Raw genomic sequence first — 16479 nt, 5'->3', positions numbered from 1 at the left:
TGAGCTCTGTTTAGGATGAGACCCAGATATTCCAAGCCATGAGTTGGTTCCAGTGCTGAGATCTGAAGGTTCGGGATCCAGTTGAACCTTTGCAATGGCAGAACAGTTCTAGTTATGCTGTCAGCCAGAACATGAGCGAATGGAGGTCTTCCAGACTTTCAACAATAGGAATGCCCTGGGAGAACAGCAAGGCCAGGCAGGCAGGCAGGCAGGGCCAGTGCCTGGGTGAACACTCAAAGTGCCTATTCCCTACTTCTGAGTAGGATTCCTGAGCCTCCAGTTCAGGGATAACCTGATTTTCTTGTACAAAAGTTTTTATTAAAGGAAAAGCATAAACATACATCAGAGCAAGGTATGTACGTACAATGGGAAAAAAGGGAACATATAAAACAGATAGCAGCAAAACAAAATGCAAACATAGAGCGTGAGATAACATTCAATGCTGTAAACTAGATAGAATTTGTCAGCAAAAATTAGTAAAGAGGGGACCAAAAGGCCCCCAGTGACACATAGTGCAAACAACAACAGGTGGAGCAATCCGAGTTCCATCAATCAGATATAGTCATGGTCGTAGAGTACCAAGCAAAAAGAAGGAGTAACACAGAATAGATAAAGGGAAAAGAAAGGAAAGAAGAAATGAAAAAGGAAGACAAACAAAGAGGGAGAAGACAATAGAAAGAGACAAAGAGAAGAGTGGGGAGGGGAGAGCAGGTCCTGCGGGGCGAGCACTCGGGGGGCATTAAATGGAGAGGAGAGTGGTCTGAAATCTAGAAGGGGCAACATTCGAAATCCAGGGATCCCACACCTTAAGAAATTTGTCATGAGAATCAGAGGCTATAGCGGTCAGTTTTTCATTGATTAGGATATCATTCATACGATTTTTGACCACCTCAAAACGAAGCAACGGGGTCTTCCAGGAGCGGGCTATTGTCAATTTCGTAGCAGTAAACAAATGCTGGGCCAACTGGCGTTGCCTATTTGCATAAAAGCGCCTCATACGGGTCCCTTTTCAAAGTGACCTGAAAAATATTACGGAGCAAAGCACTGAAGGACAGTAAACTGGCTCTTTGTTTAGAAAGTTTGGAGACCCCTTGATCTAGAAGAACTCTAGAATGAGCTCCAGAACTCTAATGCAAAGGCAAAAAATTGGGTGACCCTTGGACTGAAAAGTCTGAGCCTGGGAACAGAGAGTTTAAAGTTTCTCTTGGGGAAGAAAAACTCTGGCTTGAGCCGTGTTTAGGATGAGACTCAGATATTCCAAGTGATGAGTTGGTTCCAGTACTGAGATCTGAAGGTTCAGGACCCAGTTAAACCTTCGCAATGCCAGGACAGTTCTAGATATGCTGTCAGCCAGAATCTAAGCTAATGGAGGTGTTCCAGATGTCCCACAATGGGGATGCCCTGGGAGCACAGCAAGGCTAGCCCTGGGGGCCAGTGCCTTGGTGAACACTCAAAGTGCAAAAGAGAAGATGAAGCAGAGAAGATGAAGCAGAGAAGCTGAAGACTCACAGCAAAGTGGAAGAATTGCTTGTGGGCCAGGAAAAAAAGGAACATTCAAGTATCCATCCTTCATGTCCACAGAGTTTAGAAAGTCTCATTGATTATACAGGTATTGGCAGGAAGTGTTAGATAAGCGAAATTCTGTATATGATATTGTGCTGACTGTGGATCCCGTTCTATTTCTTCTGGGGTGCGTAGATTCTCCACAATTAGTCATGACCAGGTAGTGGCTATTATGAGATCACTTTTTTTACAGTGAGGGGAAAAAGTATTTGATCCCCTGCTGATTTTGTACATTTGCCCACTGACAAAAAAATGATCAGTCTATATTTTAATAGTCGGTTTATTTTACCAGTGAGAGACAGAAAAACTACAAAAATGTCCAGAAAAACGCATTTCAAAAAGTTATAAATTGATTTGCATTTTAATGAGTGAAACCATGACTTGGTACTTGGTGGCAAAAGCCTTGTTTGCACACATCTCAGAAGGGATTTTGTCCCACTCGTCTTTGCAGATTCTATCCAAGTCATTAAGGTTCCAAGGCTGAGGTTTGATAACTCAAACCTTCAGCTCCCTCCATATATTTTCTATGGGATTAAGATCTGGAGACTGGCTAGGCCACTCCAGGACCTTAATGTGCTTCTTGAGCCACTCCTTTGTTGCCTTGGCCGTGTGTTTTGGGTCAATGTCATGCTAGAAATCCCATCATCCATGACCCATTTTCAATGCCCTGGCTGAGGGAAGGAGGTTCTCATTCAAGATTTGACGGTACATGGCCCCGTCCATTGTCCCTTTTGATGCGATGAAGTGTCCTGTCCCCTTTGCAGAAAAACACCCCCAAAGCATTATATTTTCACCCCCATGTTTGATGGTGGGGATGGTGTTCTTGGGGTCATAGGCAGCATTACTCCTCCTCCAAACATGGTGAGTTGATGCCAAAGAGTTTGATTTTGGTCTCATCTGACCACAACACTTTCCCCCAGTTCTCCTCTGAATCATTCAGATGTTCATGAGCAAACTTCAGATGGGCTGTACATGTGCTTTCCTGATCTGCAGGATTTCAGTCTTTCACCACTTAGTGTGTTACCAATTGTTTTCTTCGTGACTATGGTCCCAGCTGCCTTGAGATCATTGACAAGATTCTCCTGTGTAGTTCTGGGCTGATTCCCCACCGTTCTCATGATCATTGAAACTTCACAAGGTGAGATCCTGCATGGAGCCCCAGACAGAGGGAAACTGACAGTTATTTTGTGTTTCTTCTATTTGTGAATAATCGCACCAACTGTTGTCACCCTCTCACCAAGCTGCTTGGCGATGCTCTTGCAGTCCATCCCAGCCTTGTGTAGGTCTAGAATCTTGTTCTTGACATCCTTGGACAGCTCTTTGGTTTTGGCCAAGGAGAGATTGGACTCTCTGTGGACAGCTGTCTTTTATACAGGTAACAAGCTGAGATTAGGAGCACTCCCTTTAAGAGAGTGCTCCTAATCTCAGCTCATTACCTGTATAGAAAATACCTGGGAGCCAGAAATCATGCTGATTGATAGGGGATCAAATACTTATTTCACTGATTAAAATTCAAATCAATTTATAACTTTTTTGAAATGTGTTTTTCTGGATATCTTTGTTGTTATTCTGTCTCTCACTGTTAAAATAAACGGATCATTAAAGTTATAGACTGATGTCGTGGCATACCTATCTCGCATTTTCTGGATACCTTATTGGCCTTTACAGGATGCCTTGACTGGCATTTAGAATGGTTATCTTAAACAAAATGTCTTTTGAGTTAATCTCATTTTACTTTGATTTCTTTACATGTGTCACTGAGCTTGCAAAGGCTAAGAATATATCAGATGACCGAAACAGTGGAAATTCCCTATCTCTCAGAATATCAACTCTGTCTGGACAGCTGACCACAAAGCCAATAATATCTTCTAAAAAGCCCCTTTGGAACTTTTATTGTGCGTCACCAAGAAATTTTCCCTGATGACAGAGAATCACGATCTAGATTGACATAATGCTTACTATAATTAGTTGTTAACTTTGATTGGACAAAAGATGTTAATAACAACCTATTTCTTGTACGTCAGATTGTAATGACAAACCCATTTCTGAGTATATTTAAACTCCAGAAATGCTGTAATAAATCAGGTCACTATGATTCAGCCATCTTGAGTCTTGTCTGATCTCATTATATATATAGCTATATATTGTCTGATTTGGTATCACTGACTAACAGGTAACAGGTATTTTGTACCTGAGGAAAAATTCCACAACAATTTGGCGAGCCAGCCAGGAGAGGTGACGTCATCTGCGGACGGAGTGAGACATCTGGACTGCATTGGATACACTGAAAATATCTGGCCAGGTAAGCCCATTGTCTGCTTACAATGTTTTTCAGTCCATCCAATGATGTCCAGGTAACTCTGTTTTATTTTTGACGTAATACCCTCTTAAAGAACCTAAACCCTTAGTCGGTGTATATATTGTTGCTACTAACATTTGTTGCGAAAGGTGAGGTTGGGTCAACCCTCGTCACTGTGGGTGTCTTGGACACGCAGGAACGTGACCCCCAGTTGTGTTCTGGTAAAGCGGTCTCATTTCGGAGTGTCCATTTGAGACGTAGCAAGCATTGAATGTATATGACTGTTTTAGCCTGACATATCATATACATGTAAAGGTTTCTATCTCTATGTTATAGTATATATGTAAACATATGCATATGGTAATAGGCTGATTTTAAGTTAGAAGTTATCCTGACATTGTGTATCGGCTGTGAGGGCCCAATGCTCCCAAGTACCCTGACCTGGACTTCGGCCCTCACAGCCGATACACAATGTCAGGCTAACTCCCAAGTACCCTGACCTGGACTTCGGCCCTCACAGCCGATACACAATGTCAGGGTACTTGGGAGTTATAGGTAGTTATTCTATTTTTTGGATAACAGTGAAATGGGAAACTGGGTTTCCGTAGATACCGACCAGGGGTCGATGAGAAAGGTCATTAGGACCATGGCCTTAGAGTGTATGGGTAACAGGGTTACCAGATAAATGGGGCAGACCAGGGAGTTTGCATTCGAAGATTAAATGCTCTGGGAGCATAGTTTTTGGGCTACACAGCCAATTAAAGTGTTCTGTAGTTGGACAGCTAATAATCCTAGTTGTAGGATAAGATAAGATAGGATATGACAGATTTTTGTAAAGTGTATGAAACAGATTTGGCAAGAACAAACTTAAAATCAGTTGCAGAAATATGGAAGCAGGAGAGTATGACGTTGAATGAGTATTGATATTATGATAAATGAGTTGAAACAAGTATAAACAATAATGTGTTGAATTGTTTCATGAGAAAACACAGCAATCTTGTATTCAATAATAGAATGTAAGGATGCTCATTGCCCTTTAATTCATAAGCCTGTCGTGGTTCCTTTTAAGACAGGAAAAAAAAAAAAAAAAAAAAAACAGGCTCTGTGTCTTTGATATGAAAAGAGGAAGTAGTTTTATAAGCTGGGAGTTTGTAGCACGGAGAAAAGATTGTTTCTTTATATGATAAATGAACGGCATATGATATTTTTGGGGTTATTCTGTATTAAATTAAACTAAGATGAAAAATAATAGGTTGCCCTTTAAACCAGGAATCTTTGTTTAGACATTAAGGGTTACCGCAATTAACATGACCATTGAACCCTATTGGCACTGAGCCAAAAGTTTTAAAACAGAATAACTTTTTATATAATTATGGTATATTAAGTGGTATTTCAGGGGCACCCTCCGTAACCAAAGGGGAACCTCTGATAAGATTTTTTGAAATTCGGGACAAAGTTTTAGAGGATATTTGTTTGAAAGATAAAAGTACATTACTTCTTGTCATTATGGGTGTATAAAAAGTGACCTACTACAAATAGTGTAAAGACAGGACATTAGAGCAAAGAATTGCAGCCAGCCCCTCTCCCCCATATAGACAGTAAATAAGGTATACAGCTAACCTGTGTCCGCATGTCCCATCAGAAGGAGCCGAAAGGTTTACAGTAGGAATAACAGTAGCAGGGGTGGGAGTGGTTTCCTGCCTGGCTTCAAAGGAAAAGGGGAAGTCATTTAAAAAAAAAAAAAAGTTTATGTTGAGTTAAAATTTCAGGGTAATTGGGCTAAGGCCCAATGTACTGTTAAGTTTAAATACCAGGTAGCCAGGAAGTCAGGGTACTCAGGGTGCTAGATATGTCCACAATTACCCCCAGAGTCCCAGACTATACCTGTGCTAGTAAACCCACTTGCATTAGAGGATCTAAATCAGACAGAGTTTTCAAAATCCTATAGAAACATTACCAGTACACGAAAAGGACATGTTAATTCCCCCAAAAGTTGCAGGTTTCAAGAATCCTACAGTGTGTATAGAGTTCTATGGAAATAAAACTGATGTAGGGAGGGTGGACTGTTCACAAGCACTGATAAACATATCCTGCCCACAGCTGACTGTGAACAGCCCATGACATGAAACTTGCATGCATTACAGAAATGAAACTGTTAAACATAAAATATGAGCCATATTAAATGACAATATGGACATTTCTCACCTAGGAGAAGCCCTCAGGTTTCTGTTGTTCAGACAGAAACTGGGGTATTATGCAGAAAAGTTATTAATACCCATTTTCACCCCAGGGTGGTCACATTCAGGGTTGGGAATCTATTGTGTCTGTGGCAATAAGGCCCATAGTTGACTTTCTCAGTGTGTCACAGTAACAGGTACTATAACCTCTTTATTTCCAATAGTGTCCGCCCTTCCTAATGAACACAGTCCTTTGGAGGTTTTGCCTTACCTCCTAAAATAATGAAAGTGGTGTATTTATATTGATGTTTATGATAATTATGATCTCTATTTATCTGTTGAATTAAAATAATTATGTGTTTGGTTGATAAGGTTACCAAGGCCAAGAAGACAACCGTCTATTATACCACAGCACAGAATCCAGAAGAAATTGATATTGTAATGAGAAATCTGTCACCTCAACCCCCCATGTATGAGGAAGTACTCGCCGCCTTAGAACCTTGCCAAGACTCGGACACCCCCCACTGAGGTTTGCCCTCTGGGCCAGTGTTCCAAGCGTAAGGGGCTGCTCCCTTGGAGGGATCTGATAAGCGGAATAGGTAGTTAGTTAGCCTGATCAATAAATTCTCAAGAGGAGGGAGATGTCGTGGCATACCTATCTCGCATTTTCTGGATACCTTTTTGGCCTTTACAGGATGCCTTGACTGGCATTTAGAATGGTTATCTTAAACAAAATGTCTTTTGAGTTAATCTCATTTTACTTTGATTTCTTTACATGTGTCACTGAGCTTGCAAAGGCTAAGAATATATCAGATGACCGAAACAGTGGAAATTCCCTATCTCTCAGAATATTAACTCTGTCTGGACAGCTGACCACAAAGCCAATAATATCTTCTAAAAAGCCCCTTTGGAACTTTTATTGTGCGTCACCAAGAAATTTCCCCTGATGACAGAGAATCACGATCTAGATTGACATAATGCTTACTATAATTAGTTGTTAACTTTGATTGGACAAAAGATGTTAATAACAACCCATTTCTGTACGTCAGATTGTAATGACAAACCCATTTCTGAGTATATATAAACTCCAGCAATGTTGTAATAAATCAGGTCACTATGATTCAGCCATCTTGAGTCTTGTCTGATCTCATTATATATATAGCTATATATTGTCTGATTTGGTATCACTGACTAACAGGTAACAGGTATTTTGTACCTGAGGAAAAATTCCACAACACTGATCATTTCTTTGTCAGTGTGCAAACATATGAAATCAGCAGGGGATCAAATACTTTTTTCCTTCACTGTAGCCAGTAAGCCTCACGTTGGATTTCACCCAGTCCTCCTACGCTCGGAGACCGGATCCGGGAAATTGATAAACCTCTTTTGTTTGAGACATACAGTACTTAAGCTCAATGTAATGCCTCCCGGAATTTTGAAAAAAAGTTGAAACAATGGAAGGATGCATCACGTTCCAAATTTTCATTTTAATCCTAACTCTAACGTATAATAAAGGTTGGGTATGTTCTCTCTTATAGGTGGAGAAGGACAGGTCAGGGACAACCTGGTTTTTCAGTACCAGGTGACCTGGACTGTCCACACAACGGAACGAATTGTCTCACAATGACACAATGTTGTGTTGTTGGGGACTGGAAAGGAACTGGGCAAATGGAACTGTCTAGAACAGTGGTCTCCAAATTGCGGCTCAGGGGCCAGATTCTCTTTGCTTGCTTTTATCCGGCCCTTGGGGAATGATTTCTCCCACTGACATCAATGATGGGGCACAACTCCTCTCATTGGCACCAACAATGAGACCCACTGACACTAGCAATGGGGCACAATCCTTCCCACTGACACCAACAATGGGGCACTGCATTACATTAACTGAGAATTGCGTGGTCGTGTGACGCTGTACCCAAATAAAATTGATGTTCTTATTTTCCCACAAATAGAGGTTTCTTTTGGTGGTATTTGATCACCTGCACTGATCATTGTGCTATTAACAAAAAAAAGATGGATGATTTTGATAAAAAAAAAAATATATATATATTTTTTACTTTCTGCTATAAAACATCCAATAAAAAATTCTAATTTCTTCATCAGTTTAGGACAATATGTATTCTGTTATATATTTTTGATTTTAAAAATCCCAATAAGTATTTATTGATTGGTTTGCCCAAAAGTTATAGCTTCTACAAACAATGTAATATTTTTATAGAATTTTTAATTGTTTATTTTTTTCTAGTAATGGCGGCGATCAGCGACTTATAGCAGTGGACAAATCGCATAGCTAACTGATACTTTTTTTGGGGACCAGTGACACCAATACAGTGAAAAAGATATAAAAGAAATATGCACTGTCACTGTCCTCATGACACTGGCAGGGAAGGGGTTAACACCAGGAGGTGAGCAAAGAGGTAAATGTTTTTCCTAGGGAGTGCTTACTCACTGTGGAGAGAGGTGTTTTAACTGTGGGAAGGCAGAGATCCATGTTCCTGCTTAGCAGAAACACACAGGAAGCTCGGGTTGCCACCTTTTCTTCAAGTCAAACTCGAACAATTTAGCCGCGCACCGCGAGATTTTATTTTTAAGGGGGAACGTTGCAGACTCTGATGTAAAGGGGAACTCTGAGGTAAGGGGTTTTCTCCTCATCAAACCTCCCACTTACATCACAGTTCCCAGAATCCCCCCTTTAATTAGGCTTCCCAAAGCCCCCCTTACATCAGAATCTACAGGGCACCCCTTAAACCTTACCTTAGTGTACTCACTCACTTGGAGGCAGGAGAGAGGGCGGAGACTTCAGTCATAGACTTTGGATGATGAGCTCACTCACCCGAGGATGGAGGCTCAGGCATCAAAGCCTTTCATTCACTTTGTATCTACCAGTTGCTGAGCTTCAAAAGTTCAGCTCACACATCCCTTTCCTGAGGCACAGAACGCCAGGGATTGGAGTGTGGGTGGGCAGACAGAGGGGTAGGGGTGGGAGGAGGAGAAATAGATCAAACCCTTTCTTCTCTCCTGTCCGTGTATGGGGATGAGGCTGGTGTGCACATCTATGCACTCAGGGGTTGTGGTTCTTGGTTACTTGGGAAGCCACAGTCCATTCTGAATATTGTGTTCGGGTTTCAGGTGGCCTGAAACCCAAACACATGGTTCAATACCTGAACTGTCCGGGTGAATCCTGGATGGGTGGCAACCCTACAGGAAGCGCCAGCTAAGTGTAGTATCCTGGTTAAAGGGTTGAGCTCCATAATACATGAGGATCAGGCAGGATTTAAGCCCAATAAGTCTACATCAGTGAACTTGAGGAGGTTATATGTTGATATGCAGACTCCAACTGACAATGGGGGACGGAGAGTATTACTGTCATTAGATGCCAAAAAGGCATTTGACAGTGTGGAGTGGGAATATCTGTGGGCCGTCCTGCGGGGTTTTGGGTTTGGCCCTGGGTTTGTTTCCTGGGTACGTTTACTGTATAATGCCCCTTGTGCATCTATTATGGAAGAGGGAAGGCAATCTGCTGGGTTCCAATTGGAGAGGGGAACTAGACAGGGGTGTCCCCTCTCCCCATTGTTATTTGCCCTGACAATTGAGCCACTGGGGTGTGTATTCCAAATAATGAGCATATTGGGAGGGCTGTATTATATAGCTTTGCAGTTGCAGCATTTGGTGGGGGGGACTGGCGGCTTGACCGGTCGCCTCATCACTACGTGTAATGCTTCATTGTAGTGGGGAGAAGTCTTTGGCGGAGGGCCTGGAGGCACAATTATTTGGCAAGCCTAATAAATAATTTCCCACGTATAGACTGGTCCAAAAAATATGGGATAAAACCAAGCAGTTACAAGGCGTGTCTGGGTTTACGAAATATAGTCCAATATGGAATAACTATTCCTACCCTGAGCTTTTAAAATTACAATGTGCGGCCCAGTGGAGGGCTGTGGGGGTGACACATCTCTATCACATCTTTGACGGCGGCAAATTTTTGTCATTTGCTCAAATGCAGGCTAAATTTAATCTCACTAAATATCTCCAATTACAGCATGCTATAAGAGCCCAGACAGCACTGGAGGGTATTGAGCTCTCCCCAACTCCTGTGTTGTCCCTTATGCAACACACGGTTATAACTAAGGGATTTATTTCGGGCTGCTATGTGCTTCCTTTTGGGGATGTACTTCGAGAAATCTCCTAGTAATGCCAGTGAAAAATGGGTGAGAGATGTGGGAGAAATATCCAGGGAACAATGGGAGGGGGCATTGGAGGCTGTCATGACTTGCTAATTGAATACCTCTCAGAGAGTCTCCCAACTATATATCCTTCTCAGAGTTCACTATACTCCGCATAAATTACATCTGATGGGGGTGTGGCCAGATGCATTATGTGGTAAATACAGGGGGGGAGACGGGTACCCTTATTCATTTGTTGTGGTGATGCCCCAAATTGCACCGCTATTGAACCAAAGTTGTGATCACAGTAAACACTGTTCTAGGTGTAGTGGTCCCTCTGGATCCTAGGCAATGCTTGTTGGGCATGCTTGATACGGTCACCCAGGACAGATGTCATGGGGAGGCGGTAGCGAGAGCCCTGTTTCAGGCACGTAGACTTTTGTTAGTACATTGGACTGCATCTGAACCTCCCACGCACGAGATGTGGCTTGAACAGTTGAGTAATACATTGCGCATTGAAAAACTCATATATCAACATAGGGGCTCCCCTTACAAATTTGAGAAGGTGTGGGGTAGATGGTTGGCTACTCCGGGCCTGGTCCCTGCGGACTTGGTACTGGATAGATTGCTGAGCCAATAATGGCATTTATAATGTTACCTGGGAGGAACTGCAGAGGCTATAGGAGCTATATGTTTGTAATTCTGTAACATTAGGTATGTATGCACCTGTTATTAATGTATTGTTGTTGGCATCTCAATAAAATTCTTGATTAAAAAAAAAAGGGTTTTAGCAGCAGAGGATTAAAAACACTCCAAAGAGGTAAGATATACACGTGCTTATCTGGTGGCAGAGTCTGTGGATCCTCCTAGAACCGTCCTGCAGGACCGCTGTCATCTGTTCCAGCTGCTGGGCAGAGAGATGGCTGGCTCAGGAGCCTGGAGGAGCCCCAAGAAGCCACGCTAACCAGCATGGATGGCACAGCGGAAGTGACGTCACTGGAAGGATAGGAGGTACCAGACGAGAAGATAAGCAAGGCTATGCTCTCAGAGTATTTGGCTCCTTCTACAGGGCTTTCCTCTTTGTCTATACAGAGCCGGTCACAACTCTCAGGACAGCAGCCATAGGTGGTCCCGTGCATTCCTTTATTGTACCCACATAACCAAAGACCAGTGACGTTTTCTGGATTACCCTCTACCCTGATCATTGGTATTTTTAGATATTTATCGATGGCTGGACTATATATAATCTTTGGGCGCCACTATCTCCTTTCTCTATTAGTAGAAACACAGGATCTCCATCTTCCCTACTAGCAGAACGGTGATCTGCCTTGTTTACATCAGCAAACCACTGATCTGTCTCTCTCGGGAACGATTGCCGGGTGCCGGTGGACATCATGTCCGCTGGACCCGCTGATTGGCTCCCGCTGTGTCCAGCAGGAGCTGAGCGCCGGCAGCGCGCATGGATGCCCCAGACCCCGAAATGTAGATGATGTAGAGGTACGCGATTCTGCGCCGAATGGCCACTCTGCCCAGCACATGAATGTGGGTGGACCAAATAAAAGTTTCCCTGATAAAGAGAGGCTATGACCTGGTGGAGTGCATGCGGAACTCCTGGGCCCAGCTGAGGACATTTAGGGCCTTAAGATTGAAGATGTGGTGGATGTCTCCTTTTGATTTGGGAACTGTGGACAGAGAAGAACTCCTGGAACTCTTCTGGCCTTAGCTCAGTGAGATAGAGTTTGGAAGACTAATGTCATAGACAGGTTGTCAAAAAGTTTAGGGCTTTAGAAAGGGCCTCCAATGGCTGTCAATGTGGTGCCTTCTCCACTCTCCATCTCACTAATAAAACCCCAATGGATGACTCTCTATGAATTGATCACATTCCAATCACCGATCATCTAATCATTGGTAAAAAAGAAGACTCGGCACAGAATATTGTACGAAGAGTTTTTATTGTACAAGATCAGAATAAGCGATTACCACACAGTAATGATATGAATAAAATAAAGCTTAAATCTTTTATAATAGAATTAACAAATGTGTCAAATGTATTAATAATCATACATTGGTTGGACCAATAAAAAGCCGGCTACTTCCATAAATCTTGCTCATGTATTGTCCACTTGTTGCCCCACGTCTTTTTATGATTTCCCGCCTGTTGCCCCATGTGGGGAGGGATCGCTAAAGGTAGACAGTTGAGTCATGATTTTACCACCCCCTTAACCTTAAATGGCAGCCGGATGGGGCGGTACACATGGCACTGCAATTTGCGGCCGCTGCAAACCTCACACCCCCCTGTCACCATCAATAGGAAAGCTCAACTGTGTGTATTCTCTGATGTCTAAGAAGGCTTACTTTTTCATTAAAACATTTCCCGCACTCTGAACATGAATAGGGAAGCTCACCTGTGTGTATTCTCTGATGGCAAACAAGGTGTTCTTTACGATTAAAACATTTCCCGCACTCTGAACATGAATAGGGAAGCTCACCCGTGTGGATTCTCTGATGGCGAAGAAGGTGATCTTTACGATTAAAATATTTCCCGCACTCTGAACATGAATAGGGAAGCTCACCCGTGTGTATTCTCTGATGGGTGAGAAGGCTTACTTTATGAATAAAACATTTCCCGCACTCTGAACATGAATAGGGACGCTCCCCTGTGTGAGTTCTCTGGTGCTGAAGAAAGTTTGCTTTTTGACTAAAACTTTTCCCGCACTCTGAACATGAATAGGGACACTCACCTGTGTGTAATCTCTGATGGGTAAGAAGGTTTTCTTTCTTAGTGAAACATTTCCCGCACACGGAACATGAATAGGGACGCTTACCAGTGTGTATGCTCTGATGGCTAAGAAGGCTTACTTTATGATTAAAACATTTCCCGCACTCTGAACATGAATAGGGAAGCTCACCCGTGTGTATTCTCTGATGGCTAAGAAGGTTTCCTTTTTCATTAAAACATTTCCCGCACTCTGAACATGAATAGGGAAGCTCACCTGTATGTATTCTCTGATGGCAAAGAAGGTGTTCTTTACGATTAAAACATTTCCCGCACTCTGAACACGAATAGGGAAGCTCACCTGTGTGTATTATCTGATGGCGAAGGTGGTGTTCTTTACGATTAAAACATTTACCGCACTCTGAGCATGAATAGGGAAGCTCACCTGTGTGAGTTCTCTGGTGCTGAAGAAGGTGTCCTTTTTGACTAAAACTTTTCCCGCACTCTGAACATAAATAGGGAAGGTCACCTGTATGTATTCTCTGATGGCTAAGAAGGCTTCTTTTCTGTTTAAAACATTTCCCGCACTCTGAACATGACAATGAATTCTCTCCTGTATGGTATAAAGAAGATTCCCTGAGATGAGATGGTTTCCCGCACCCGTCGGTACTGTCAGATATTAGAGGACTATGTGAAGTATCAGGAGATTCCAATGATCTCCTCCAATGGTGAGGTCTGTCATGTATATTATGAGGAACGGGATTTATTTCTGGAGAAGATGCCATGTCATTATCTTCTGTAGTCACATCTTCCTCCGATGTCCTTCTATTCCCACCACAGAGTCCGTCTGTCAGAAGACAAGAAAAATTACCAAGAGTTTTCCACACTCATATACATAGAATGTGTCGGCAGATAAGAACCATTTGGCCCATCTAGTCTGCCCAATATATCTGAATCCTATGAATAGTCCCTGGCCCTATCTTATATGAAGGATAGCCTTATGCCTATCCCATGCATGCTTAAACTCCTTCACTGTATTTGCAGCTACCACTTCTGCAGGAAGGTTATTCCATGCATCCACTACTCTCTCAGTGAAGTAATACTTCCTCATAGAAACATAGAATATATACTGCTCAACACTTTATAATCAGAGTATAGCATCAAGTCAGGGAAACTCCTGGGATACTCATCTGGTCAGTCAAGTAGCAGAGGGGGTTGTTACCAACAGGTGCACTAGATGGGCAACAATGAGACGACCTCCAAAACAGGAATGGTTTTACAGGTGGAGGCCACTGACATTTTCCCTACTCATCTTTTCTGAGTGTTTGTCACTAGCTTTGCATTTGGCTGGGGTCAGTGTCACTACTGGTAGCATGAGGCCATACCTGGACCCTATAGAGGTTGCACAGATAGTCCAACTCCTCCAGGATGGCCCATCAATACCTCCCATTACCAGAAGGAGCATGGAGGAGATTCCAGGAGACAGGCAGTTACTCTAGGAGAGCTGGACAGGGCCGTAGAAGGTCCTTAACCCATCAGCAGGACCGGTATCTGCTCCTTTGTGCAAGGAGGACCAGGATGAGCGCTGCCAGAGCCCTACAAAATGACCTCCAGCAGGACACTGGTGTGAATGTCTCTGACCAAACAATCAGAAACAGACTTCATGAGGGTGGCCTGAGGGCCGACGTCCTCTAGTGGGCGCTGTGCTCACTGCCCGGCACTGTGGAGCTCGATTGGCATTTGCCATTGAACACCAGAATTGGCAGCTCCACCACTGGCACCCTGTGCTTTTCACAGATGAGAGCAGGTTCACCCTGAGCACATGTGACAGACGTGAAAGGGTCTGGAGAAGCCGTGGAGAACATTATGCTGCCTGTAACGTCGTTCAGCATGACCGGTTGGGTGGTGGGTCAGTGATGGTCTGGGGAGGCGTATCCATGGAGGGACGCACAGACCTCTACAGGATAGACAATGGCACCCTGACTGCCATTAGGTATTGGGATGAAACCCTTGGACCCATTGTCAGACCCTACGCTGGTGCAGTGGGTCCTGGGTTCCTCCTGGTGCACAACAATGCCCGGCCTCATGAAGGGAGAGTATGCAGCCAGTTCCTGGAGGATGGAGGAATTGATACCATTGAATGGCCCCCACACTCGCCTGACCTGAATCCAATAGAACACCTCTGGGACATTCTGTTTCAGTCCATCCGATTCCGCCAGGTTGCACCTCAGTCTGTTCAGGAGCTCAGTGATGCCCTGGTCCAGATCTGGGAGGAAATACCCCAGGACACCATCCGTCATCTCATTAGGAGCATGCCCCAATGTTGTCGTCAGGCATGCATACAAGCATGTGGGGGCCATACACACTACTGAGGACCATTCTGAGGTCCTGCAATGACATTTCACCAAAATGGACTCGCCTGCTGCATCATTTTTTCACTTACGCCCTGTTGCGTGATGTTGGGGAATCCAGTCAGGGACCAGCATTGCTGGAGCAGAGCAACGCCCCTACCTGCCAGGGGAAGAACTCCTCCAGTGGGGGCGGGAGCAAGGGAAAGGAAAGACAGGTTCTGGTGATAATGGACTCTGTTATTAGAAGAACAGACAGTGCAATCTGTCAAAAAGACTGTAGGTGCCGAGCTGTCTTTTTTTTACCGGGTGCTCGGGTTTGGCACATCGCGGATCGGGTGGACAGATTATTGGGTGGGGTTGGGGAAGACCCAGATGTCATGGTACACGTGGGTACCAATGACAAAGTCAGAGGAAGATGAAGAGTCCTAAACAATTTCAGGGACTTAGGCGCTAGGTTGAGGACTAGGACCTCCAAGGTAGTATTTTCAGAAATACTACCTGTACCTCGAGCCACACCAGAGAGGCAGCGAGAGATGAGGGAAGTAAACAGGTGGCTAAGGAGCTGGTATAGTAAGGAGGGTTTAGGGTTCCTGGAGAACTGGGCCGACTTCTCAGTCGGCCACCGGCTCTTTAGTAGGGACGGATTGCACCTAAATGGGGAGGGTGCAACCGTACTGGGTGAGAAGATGGGCAACAAGTTAGAGGGGCTTTTAAACTAGGTGATGGGGGGAGGGTACAGATGTAGAATCAGCCAGAGGGGAGCAAGGTTCAGCGGGCACAAATGGGGACATTAGCGGTAGGGTGCTCAGAGTTCCTAAACCCAAGGTGGGTATGGGGAAAAATCGCAAGAGCAGCCTAAAAACAACATCAAAATGAGGATATAGTATGCAACCGGACAAAATTACGAGGTTTGTATACCAATGCTATAAGCCTGGCCAACAAGACGGGAGAGCTGGAGCTGCGGATATATGAGGAGGACTTCAATTTTGTGGCGATTTTAGAGACTTGGTTTGACAGCTCTCGTGATTGGCTGGTGACCATTCAGGGGTATTCCCTTTATTTCAGGGATAGAGAAGGTAAAAAAGGGGGAGGGGTATGTCTGTATATTAAGAACAGTATACAGGTAAATATGAAGGATGATATTAATATTGGAGCTATGGACGAGGTAGAATCCCTATGGGTAGAACTTCAAAGAGAAGGCACAATGGGG

At 43.8% G+C, this 16479-nt stretch overlaps 3 protein-coding genes across 3 annotated transcripts in view; 1 reads left to right on the top strand and 2 right to left on the bottom strand.

Annotated features, from left to right (window-relative positions):
- LOC309550274 (uncharacterized protein) overlaps window positions 1-16479 on the top strand; it is a gene marked incomplete at both ends in the record, with an annotated part of 1476097 nt that overhangs the window by 351616 nt on the left and 1108002 nt on the right.
- LOC309550718 (uncharacterized protein) overlaps window positions 1-16479 on the bottom strand; it is a 155342-nt gene that overhangs the window by 128306 nt on the left and 10557 nt on the right. The window lies entirely within an intron of this gene.
- Window positions 113-15594, bottom strand: LOC309549930 (uncharacterized protein; the record flags this gene model as incomplete). The annotated part of the gene is made up of 4 exons (XM_082250415.1): window positions 113-300; window positions 2801-2923; window positions 12608-13531; window positions 15573-15594. 4 exons carry the CDS (start codon window positions 15592-15594, stop codon window positions 113-115), a joined length of 1257 nt encoding a protein of 418 aa, XP_082106541.1.

Source organism: Pelophylax lessonae (assembly GCF_965119305.1).
Source record: "Pelophylax lessonae genome assembly, chromosome: 3".
Lineage (NCBI taxonomy): Eukaryota > Metazoa > Chordata > Amphibia > Anura > Ranidae > Pelophylax > Pelophylax lessonae.
This window is presented reverse-complemented; position numbering and strand designations above follow the sequence as displayed.